The following is a 10,205-nucleotide window of genomic DNA, read 5'->3' on the forward strand; positions in this document are numbered from 1 at the left end:
TCCCCCTCCCCGTCCCCCCTCCATACAGTGCTCTGTAACCGTAGACGCACCACGCTCCTCTTGCCGTCCCTCCTGCTGCGGAACATGGAGCGTTTCCACTGCAGAGCTCGGAGTCTGGAGTTCAGGTTCTCCACCAGCTCGTCTCGGTCCTGCAGCTCGATCAGCTGGAAGGCCTTCTTCGTCCGGACGCTCACTATGACGGGGTTCGGAAGCAGGCTGGTGCTCTCCGCCTTCTCTACGGACAACACCTGAGGAGAAAGGACGAGGTGTCAGGACAGCAGGCCGGCTGAGGGGGAGGAGACTAAACTAGAACTACAAAGAGAATACAACAACAAACGATCAGATTATGAACTTGGTTCGATTCTCAGTTCATCAACATTTTTTAAATGATAATGAAATAAATAAAAAAAAATATATATATATATATATAAACATGCTAAATATAAATAATGTGGCGACTTCTCCTTTAATGTGAACAGTACGAGCCTGAGTGTGTTACTCTTTAACCAGCAGCAGGCCGAGTAAACACAGAGTGTTTGAAGACGTCACACACACACTCTCTACGAGGCTGGACCAGTGAACCTACATATACACACACGCACACACACACACGCACACGCACACACACCTCCTGCAGGGATCACAGAACCTCCCTTGTTATGTTATTTATTACCTCAGGAGCAGTTTAAAAGGCACCAAAACAAAATCAGGTGATTGATGAAGGTTTGTGTAGCGACACGTTGTGACTAAATATCTCTGAATGAAAGTGAAGAAGACTTCTATATTATCTACATTGTGTTTCCTCCTACGTACCCACCGACACACTGCTTTATTTTATTTAAAATACATCTTAAATACAAAATGACTTCAGTTCAATTATTCAATTCAGTTATAATCATCTTTCTGAAATGAAGTACTGTATTTTAAGATAAACATTTTTCACAGTGTTGTGATGGACCACTGACTCTGGTATTTACTGGTAACCCCCCGTGTTTTTATTCGATTCCTTTAAAACAGCCGATTGTCCGGCTGATGGACAGGTGACCTCAGGTACCCGTACCTCTGACAGCGGGATGAGGAGCATGCAGCTGCCTTCCTCTCGGCCGGAGAAGCACAGGTAGCCGTCGGTGGTGTAGAGGGTCCCGGCTGTGTGGCAGCGTGCGTGAGGGGTCCACATCGAACACGAGGCCACCTCGTGGAGCCGCTCACCACGAGGGAGCCGGAACAGAGCCAGGACATACTCCCTCAAAGCCTGCTCCTCCAGGATCCTGGGGGGGCGGGGGGAAGACGATGAGGGGGAAGAGTTAGGCGGTGACACGAGGATGAAGACACCGGGCCAACCTTTGAGTCTTCAGGTTCAGTCAGAGGTAATAAATCAAGAGAGAAGTAGAGTCATTTTCTCATAGACTTCTATACAACCAGAGGAGTCGCCCCCTGGTGGACACTAGAGAGAATGCAGCTTTAACACATGAAGCTTTGACTTCACTCTTCAGAACCGGAGGTTGCCTCCTGGTCTGGATGGATACAAGGACTCAGCAGCCGACTGTCCTGCTTCACTAGAAACAAAAGTCTGTTTTAACCACTTTTTCTCAGATTTTACTATTTCACATTCAGTGAGATGAGTTCTCTCTCCATTCTGGACTTTCTGAGGTTTCTGTTCTGTTCTCTTGCGTGTACTTTTCATTTCATTTCTCCTTCCTCTTTTCAGTTTCCATCTCTTCACTTCTGCATGCTCAGATATCCGGAGAAGACAGTTTATATTCACAGGTATCTGTTGTGGTCGGCTAACCGCTCAACCATCTGCTCTGCAGCTCAGCAGCTTTCTTTGAACTGGTTTTGAGGTTTTTACGGTCGACAGAAATACGTTTGAAGACTTCAATACATAAAACACAGAGAGCCTCCATTTTCTTGTTCAAATTTGGTAACAGTTGTGGAAACTTGAAAACATGTTGGAAATATAGATTCCAGTGTTAAATTATCAGAGAATTCAACTTGTTTTTTTATGATGCATGTCTTTATAACTGTGTTGTTCTGCACTACAGACATGTTCTAGTTCTCTCTACTTCTCGTCGTGATGGTTCTGTTTCCATAGAGGAGCAGGACTTACAGAGAGACATATTACAGAGAGAAACGAGGCAACAGAGAGAAAAATGTGACGGGAGTGAACAAAGGCCTAAAGCTGCTGGATGTTCAGCCGCATTTCCAACAGGAAGTTGGTGGTGATTTAAGTCCTGGGACTCATTTTCAAGGAGCTAAAAGATTCCTTCAGCCCGTGGTTGTCTCTGTTAACATAGCGGCCTGAAGTCTGGCAGATTATGAGCTGATTTAGGCCCCCGACCGGGCCTTTAGGGGGGTAAACCATCCCCATAACTTAACTAAGACTCTGGTTCCTGAGGTGGAAAAGTGTTTCATAGTAACAGAAACCAGAACCACCGACTGACCTCTTGGTGATGCGGGCCGGCTGCTGCAGGACTCGGTCTATCTCCAGGCCCTCGCTGTCCAGCAGCCGCCTGATGGCGATGTCAGCCAGCTGACCTATGACCCCGAACGCCTCGTCCGGGTTCAGGAACATCGAGAACTCCCTCTGCCGCCGCCGCGTGTTGATCCGGACGGCCTCCGTCATCAGACCGGTGGAGACCCGCTCCAACCGCGTCACCTCCGCCCAGGGAATCACCAACTTCACTGGAAGAGAAACAACAGAGAGAGAGTGAAATATCGAGTTTCTGACCGCATCGTAGTGCAGCTATCTTTCTACAAATCAATTAAACTCTTTTTGTGAATGAAAAGATGCCACAAGAAACAGACTTTTGTGTCACGATAAGCAAGAACTGAGCTCTGCTGGTAAGAAGTTTGGGAGGATGAAGAGCAGCTTTAAAATAAGACCTGAAACACAACTTAAACTAAAAAGGTTTGGTTGCTTTTAACTGAAATAATCAGCGTTTGCTCTTATTATTCTGAGGAATATCCAGTTTATTCACACGTTCATAGTTTCTGCAGTGAAGCAGTGAATTGTTCTGCAGGAGTCGGTTCCTTTTGATATTTTTTTTGACACAACGTGCATAAATATAAATATTATAATAATCTCCCAGTTAGCGCCTTCAGTCTCCTGGTCTTTGAAAGTCAGAGCCCTCACTTTGGTGTACAGACCTTCCTTCCCCAGCAGGAAGGAGTAGAAGGCCGCGTGGTTGATGCTGAGGTAGAGGAAGCCCTGCCGAGGCACCCGGCCCTTCCAGCAGCAGCAGGAGTAGTACGTCACCAGCTTCTCCGACGACGGGAGGCCGAAGTGCAGCTCGAACTTCAGCAGCGCCTCCCTGAACTTGTCCGGCTCGTCCTCCTGGGCGGCCTGGCGACCCCCGACCTCCTCGGCAATGAGGCCCTACGGAGGAGGAGGGAACGTATGCTCATTCATCAACTGAATCCCCTTTTTAAACCCACAGACGAAAAGCTTTTATCAGAACATGTCAGATGATCCTCTGGCAGGTTTCTCACCCTGACTTTTCCTTTGACAAAGCTGGCCACATCCTCTTTATTCTCAAACACAGACAGAGAGTGAAGCAGGTTGTGGACCAGCCAGTCCCAGTGCTTGTTCACCTCCTCTACGGCAGCTCCTGAGGGACAAACAGAACAGAGAGTCAGAGGAGAGGACAAACCGAGACTAAACACAACCACACCAAAAGGAATGCCGGTGGTTCAGCTCACCGCTGGCGATGACCCAGCTGATCTGGGAGCCGGGGACCTGGAGGAGGACGCGGAAGGGTGAGACCCGGGCATTGGAGTCCAGCACCGTGTCCAGAGCCCCCACCAGCAGACCTGCAGAGACAACACCACCGCAGAGAGTCAGGACACTAAGCTGAGACCAAGTCGATGTTAGAGAAACTCATTGAGAGAAAACGTCCTTTAAAGAGATGTTTAGTTAAATTACAGACATTTAGAATCTAAAGACTCTACAGGTGAATAGGGTCAAACAATGTATGTTATGTTTAAATATGTAAATGAGGCATTCTGTAACGGTAACTTTTGATGAATTTAAGAGAAATCTACAGACACAAACAGACAAAGTAGTAAAATAAATGTTTTCTTTCCTCTAGTCTGAAAGAAGACGAGTTATGGAAGAAAAGATCAAAATCAACCTGCATTTCAAAGGTCTGACTGAACCAGATCACCATCTCTGCTCCACAGAAAGAGTGTTTACATGTTGAGGAGAGGAAGAGCGATCAGTATCAGCTCTCCTGCATACCGGAGCTCGACTTTACGAGATCTAACTCAACAGCTTTACAGGTTGTCGGCCTGTAAAACCTGCAGGGAAACTTCCAGCAGCTGATTGGATGAACCATCTGTCAATCAAACTCTTAGTGAAGAAAGTTTGGACTTTTAACAACATAACCGTACACACTGTTTTCATGCCACATAATAATAAATGATCCGCCCTCTGATCTGCATGGAATGGTGAGATAGCGACAGATTCATAAGCTTCAGTGGAGATGTGAGGAGATTAAGGTTCCTCCCTCTGGCTCTCAGCCTAATGTAAACCGCATGTGAGAGTCAGAGTCGACCTGCCTGGAGCTCTGAATCCGGCAGCCGGGCAACACAAAAGCATCCGTCTGTCGACACAAAGCCCCGAAGAGATTCACACCAAACCTTCCAGAGAGAGGAGTCAGCGTGAATCATCGCCTCCTTTCTGCTGAGAGGGAACACAGCTCATGAGGAACACAGGTCTGCCCTCACAGCGACAGCACTGGCATGTCCATTCTGCTCTTGAACGCATCAATTATCTGCTTGTCTTTTTCTTGTGTTTAAAGTCAAATACAGGAACATTAAAGATAAGCAGAAAGTTAGAAATAAACACACAGAGACTGGTATGAAGGGACTGATCATTGCCCATCCCTTCTCAGAAATCCTGATGAAAGCGTCTCATCACTGGCGTGTTTTCACAGCTTTGAGCCAACATTGAATTTCAGTTTATGCTTGAATCTTTACAGCTAGAAACACATTAAAAGCAGTCAGACCTGAGCGATGAACCAGACTTTGCTCCGTGCTGTGTGTCCAGGAGAGAGAAGCTCGTTTAATTAGTTAATGTTGAACGGCGGGACAACAGGACTTGACCCTTCACCCGTCTCCTTATGGTAACAAACACATACACAAGTAAAACCCCGGCCAGGAAGTTCCTACTATTCTGTTTTATGAGGAGCGCTCTGGCCGGGTTTCCCCACAGGGAGGGAGAATAATGAAGACACGAGCTGGTTGCCTGGTTTATGGACGTGTGGTGTCCCTCGTTACGTAAATCTACTGTACAGACAATGTGTCCGAGAAGCCTGTCGCACGGACCCAAAAACACAGAGAGGAAGCCAGAAAGAGGAAACGGCAAACATGGAGAGAGCCACAACTCACAGCGGTGGGAAGCTGCAAACAGCACACACGTGTGTAACTATGGTGGAGGAAGTAGTCAGATATTTTAGTAAAAGTAGCAAGTGTAGAAATACTTTGTTACAAGTGCTGCGTTCATACTCTTAATTAAGTAAAAGTATAAAAATATTAGTATCAAAAATACACTTAAAGTTACTACAAGGAGCTTTAATTTAGTTTTGCGCCCCTTGTGGACTAACGTGGTAGTGTCTCTGAGCTCCAGACTCTTTAGAAAACCTCTCATTCTACTGCAGCAGGTCTGACAGTCTGCCCCTCTCAGTCCTGGTTCTGGTTCTCCCGTGCCTCCCTTCCCTCCAGCGGGTCCAGCAACACGTCCTGGGTCTCCAGCAGCGTGGTGTCGGCTCCCAGAGAGGAGAAGCTCTGCTCCTGGAGGAGGAGGAGGAGGAGGAGGAGGAGGAGGAGGAGGCGGCACTGCTGCTGCCGGGAGCTGAGCTCTCCTCCTCCCTCCGGAGCTCCAGATCTGGGTCTGTCCACGGTGGACCGGTCTCTGCTGGAGGATCTGGGTCTGTCCACGCTGGACCGGTCTCTGCTGGAGTCTGAGCTGTAGGACGGATTTCACCAGAATCTGACCCGGTGGCTCCGATGACGAGCATTAAGAATAACTCTATAGAAACAGACCATCTTCTCTCTGGTGGTCTCTTTACTGATGGAGGTCTGATAGAGGACCAGGACTAAACTGAGACTGGTTCAGGACCAGGTGAAAGTTCCTTAAATGAACGGAGGCGATGGACCAAACAGTGGATGAACAGAGGGAGGAAAAGGCTAAACTGGAAAATTATTGATAGAATAAAAATAACTGACAGGCAACTAAAGAAAAGTTAAGTTTGGGAAACTAAACAAAGTTAGGTTGAAACAACTAAAGAAAAGTTAAGTTTGGGAAACTAAACAAAGTTAGGTTGAAACAACTAAAGAAAAGTTAAGTTTGGGAAACTAAACAAAAGTTAGGTTTATTCAACTAAACAAACGTTGGTTTTAGGCCACAAAATCACTTATTTAGGTTTACGAAAAACATTATTGTTGGGCTCAAAATAACTATGACAGTTAGGCAACAACAAGTACAGGCAACAAAACAAAAGTTAGTTTTAGAAAAAAGTCACGAACATTAGGCAACAAAACTAAAACACCAGAACCACAACACCCCGAGACATTCGACATCCAGAGTTGCTTTTTAGAGATACTAAAGACCAGGAGAAGAGTTCAGAGAGTCTGAACTGTGAGCAGCGTGAAGTTAATTTAACCAAAATGTAGTGACTAGCTGTTGGTGACGTTCTCTTCTCCATATTTCTGAGAGCGCTGGAGTTTTGACCCTTCAACAACTGAGCAGGAAGGTGTCACTCTGCTTCTAATCTTTGCTCCGAGACCTGAGTGAAACATTTATACAGGAAGTGAGAATATAACTTATTTATAATAAATCAAATGTACATTTAACATCCTAGATGTCTATTTAATTTAGTTAAATTATCTCCACTTCTTGAAACAGAAACTAATATTTTACCATTTCTGTTCTGTTTGTGATCTTAATATTTGACACATTTACAACATAAGCTTTAAGACATGAACAGAAACCAAATATTTACATTCTGCCTGTTTTAACTTTACTCTATTAGTATAAAAGTATTAGAATTATGACATATGACATACATGTATATCTCATATGTGGAACTTGTTGTTGCATAGTTATGTTTCTGGTTTAAACACGGATGTTCTTGCAGTGTCACTGATGTAAAACACTACATTGATGTAAACACTAACTATATTGTTACATTGTTCTGGATTTGGCCCACAGTGAAGTAGTTTGGCACCTCTTGGTAACAGACTGTAGTAATGCTGAACAGGGACTTTCCCGGGAACGCTGTGATTTAAATCATCCAGAATGTCCCTGAAGTTTGGTTCAGCAGACCTTGTTAACTCTTTAATCTTTCTCTTTAGGATGCCTTGTGATTTGTATTCCTGTTGTTTCTATGCTTGTTTGTTTGTTGTTGTTTACCAGTCAGTCTGTGCTGGTTCTTTACCTCCTCTATGGTGTTTAAAGTTGGTTTTTCTTTACCTGTGATCCGTCCCGTCGGCTCCCCGTGACCTCTCCTCCTCTGCAGGAGGAAGAAGTCGTTGCTCCTCTCGGTCACCCAGAGCTTCAGAGCGTTTTTCAGCAGAACTTCCTCCGGGTTCAGCCACATGTTTTACTTCCAGCAGGGAGTGGACCTGGAGGAATGCCCTCCGCGGTCTCGGTCCTCTGCAGCGGCGGTGCGTAAAGTTTCTCCTCCGCCCGTCCTGCGGCTCTGGAGCGGCCTGGTCGGTGCTACAGGTGCGTGGTTTCGGGTTGATCCATGAGTCTTATCCTGCGGCCCCCCGACAGCTGCAGGTTTCACACTTCTTCTCCTCGCGTCTGCTCCTTCACAGCCGATTCACGGCAGCTGTAGCCGAGACGACCACCAGAGATCGTCTATTTGAGGTGATGACTCACTCTGTAGCTGAATCTGGTTACTGGAGATTCTTTTTTATGTATGAAGATTACTTTAAGTTTTCGAACCCATCATCACAAATCATCACAATAACACGTTGCATTTTATTTATTTTTTATATTTAGGCTCAAAAACATTTAAGGCATTCTCCAATGACAACATTTATATTCATGAATAAAATAATGTTAACTCTGTTCCAGTCTATCACATATCTTATATTTTGTTAAATGTTTCTGTTAACTCTTTGTTTGAAGTTGTAATAAGTAGCTTATATTCACAAAAATCATACAAATATATAACTGTCATTAGTTGTTTTTTTTGTATTTTTGGAACAAGGATGCACAACTTTTATTTTTATTTTTAACTCATTTTAATTGAAAAAAGTAAAACAAAAAATCATAAACTGAATCTGAAAACCGTCTTCATTTTCAACATGAGTAAATAATCTGAACTTGAATTAACTGAAATAGTTAAAAGGCTCAATAAGTAGGATTTTAAATGTTTAGCGTGATGATAGTCGGTAAAAAGACACATCCATTTTTTTATGGGGATTGTCTCATTTTTCCACAAACAAAAACAAAACATGGGACAATCACGCATAATAAATGTAAATAAGGGCTTTAAAATATAACACCTACTCCGATTGTACCTTCAGTTTCTTTTGTGCTGCACAAAATCAGCATTGTTTTGATCGTGTAAAGTGTTACTGTAAAGACTTGTTGGCATTTTGCAAAGAGGAACATTTTCACTGGAATTACTTTAGTTTAAGCAAATCATTCTATTATTCATGTTTAGTTCTAGATATGGAAACATCTGCAACAAACAGCCTTCTGTAACACATTGACTCATCTCAAAACACAAGAAGTTTTAGTCTACACGCAAAATATATTAAGTATGATTATGATGAATATACAAATAATTAACAATCACAATCTCAGACAATATGCTGGTCAGAATATATAAATATTGAAAATAATGTTAATAATAATTAAAGAACAACATAAAGTCACTTAATAAACTGAAGTCAAGAAAGTTGACCAAACTAATTATAATGTATTATATTATTATTCTGTAAATATGGAACTGAAACATGACGTACTGATTACAAAAGAACAACAGAAGGAGAGAAAACATTCACGTGCAACGAAAACGAAAACAAGACACTCAGGTAAAGTTTGTGGTTCCTGAGAAACAGGTACAGAGTGAGAGCTCCTCCTTTTATTTTCTTTCCGCATTTCACCAACTTTTCCCTTCCGACAGTTCCGGCAGAGAGTCGCAGGCCCTCCTGTGATTGGCTGACTCGGTGTTCAGGTGCTCGGCGAGTTAATTATCCACAAAGGTTCATTGTTTGAATTCAGACCGTTTATCAAGTCAAATAAGGCTCTAAATATTACTATTACTCTCTCTGCTTAGTTCCATTACTGCTGACTACTGAATGGTAAATTAAACAGCATGTTACTTTAAAGGACTTAGGAAGATTTATTATATGAATTTATTTATATATGACAGCAAATAAGAAGCAAAACATGACACAGCTGATTGTCGATTCTAGTTATCATCATTTAAAACTAATAGACTTCCAGAGGCAGCAAAAGAAATAAGGATTAAAAATCAAACGTTGTGGATTTTCTGAGACGTCACTTCTCAACAATCTAAAATCAAATGGAAGCAATCTTCACATACATTAGAATGAATCTCTTATTCTACTCTCAGAATGTTATGGACAAAATCATAAATTGTTTTAAATTAAATTAAATTAAGCTTTATTGACATGAAAGTTTCAGAAATAAACAATGTTTCCAAAGTACAAAAAAGTACATATAGTATTAATATTAATATTAACACAACAGAGTATTTTTAATCTTGAAAGCTCATTAAACTCTTTGAAATCTGGGATTACAGTTGAAAATAAATGTTCCTTATCTCATCGAGTGTTTTACATGTTAGGAGGAAGTGCTTCTCTCTCAAACAGGGTTTTCTTTGGTGGCCATGTTTTTTGTTTCTTCCTGTTTAGTGTACTTTAATTTGCCATTAATGAAGCTAGCCACATTGACACGCACTGAGGCTTCTGGTGAACCATTTGATGAATCCACTTCTGATAAGTTCAGACCAGCAATGAATACAAACCAGATATTCATTTTGCTCAAAGCGGTGTGAAGAAGAGGAAGTAGAAAAAGAGGAAGTTAAGCAAGTGAAACTGGTTGGAGCTTAAATTAGATCTCAACGTGGTGAACCAAAGATTTCACATGAAGACAGTCCTGTTAGCTCCATTTAATGTAGTCCTGGTCCTCTATATGAACCAGTCTCAGTGTAGTCCTGGTC

General features: G+C 42.9%; 1 protein-coding gene across 1 annotated transcript in view; it reads right to left on the reverse strand.

Moving 5' to 3' along the window:
- tbc1d8 (TBC1 domain family member 8) overlaps positions 1 to 8,137 on the reverse strand; it is an 18,404-nt gene extending 10,267 nt beyond the window's left edge. The window contains exons 1-7 of the mRNA XM_031879073.1: positions 7,472 to 8,137; positions 3,700 to 3,810; positions 3,490 to 3,608; positions 3,148 to 3,376; positions 2,442 to 2,682; positions 1,061 to 1,268; positions 27 to 248 (exon numbers count right to left, since the gene is read on the reverse strand). Of these exons, the coding sequence (XP_031734933.1) occupies positions 27 to 248; positions 1,061 to 1,268; positions 2,442 to 2,682; positions 3,148 to 3,376; positions 3,490 to 3,608; positions 3,700 to 3,810; positions 7,472 to 7,598 (1,257 nt within the window). The 5' untranslated portion in view covers positions 7,599 to 8,137. The remainder of the gene's footprint in view (positions 1 to 26; positions 249 to 1,060; positions 1,269 to 2,441; positions 2,683 to 3,147; positions 3,377 to 3,489; positions 3,609 to 3,699; positions 3,811 to 7,471) is intronic.
- Positions 8,138 to 10,205: the final 2,068 nt, after the last annotated feature.

This window comes from Anarrhichthys ocellatus, unplaced genomic scaffold (genome assembly GCF_004355925.1).
Source record: "Anarrhichthys ocellatus isolate YVR2014 unplaced genomic scaffold, GSC_Weel_1.0 scaffold223, whole genome shotgun sequence".
In the NCBI taxonomy this organism is placed as follows: domain Eukaryota; kingdom Metazoa; phylum Chordata; class Actinopteri; order Perciformes; family Anarhichadidae; genus Anarrhichthys; species Anarrhichthys ocellatus.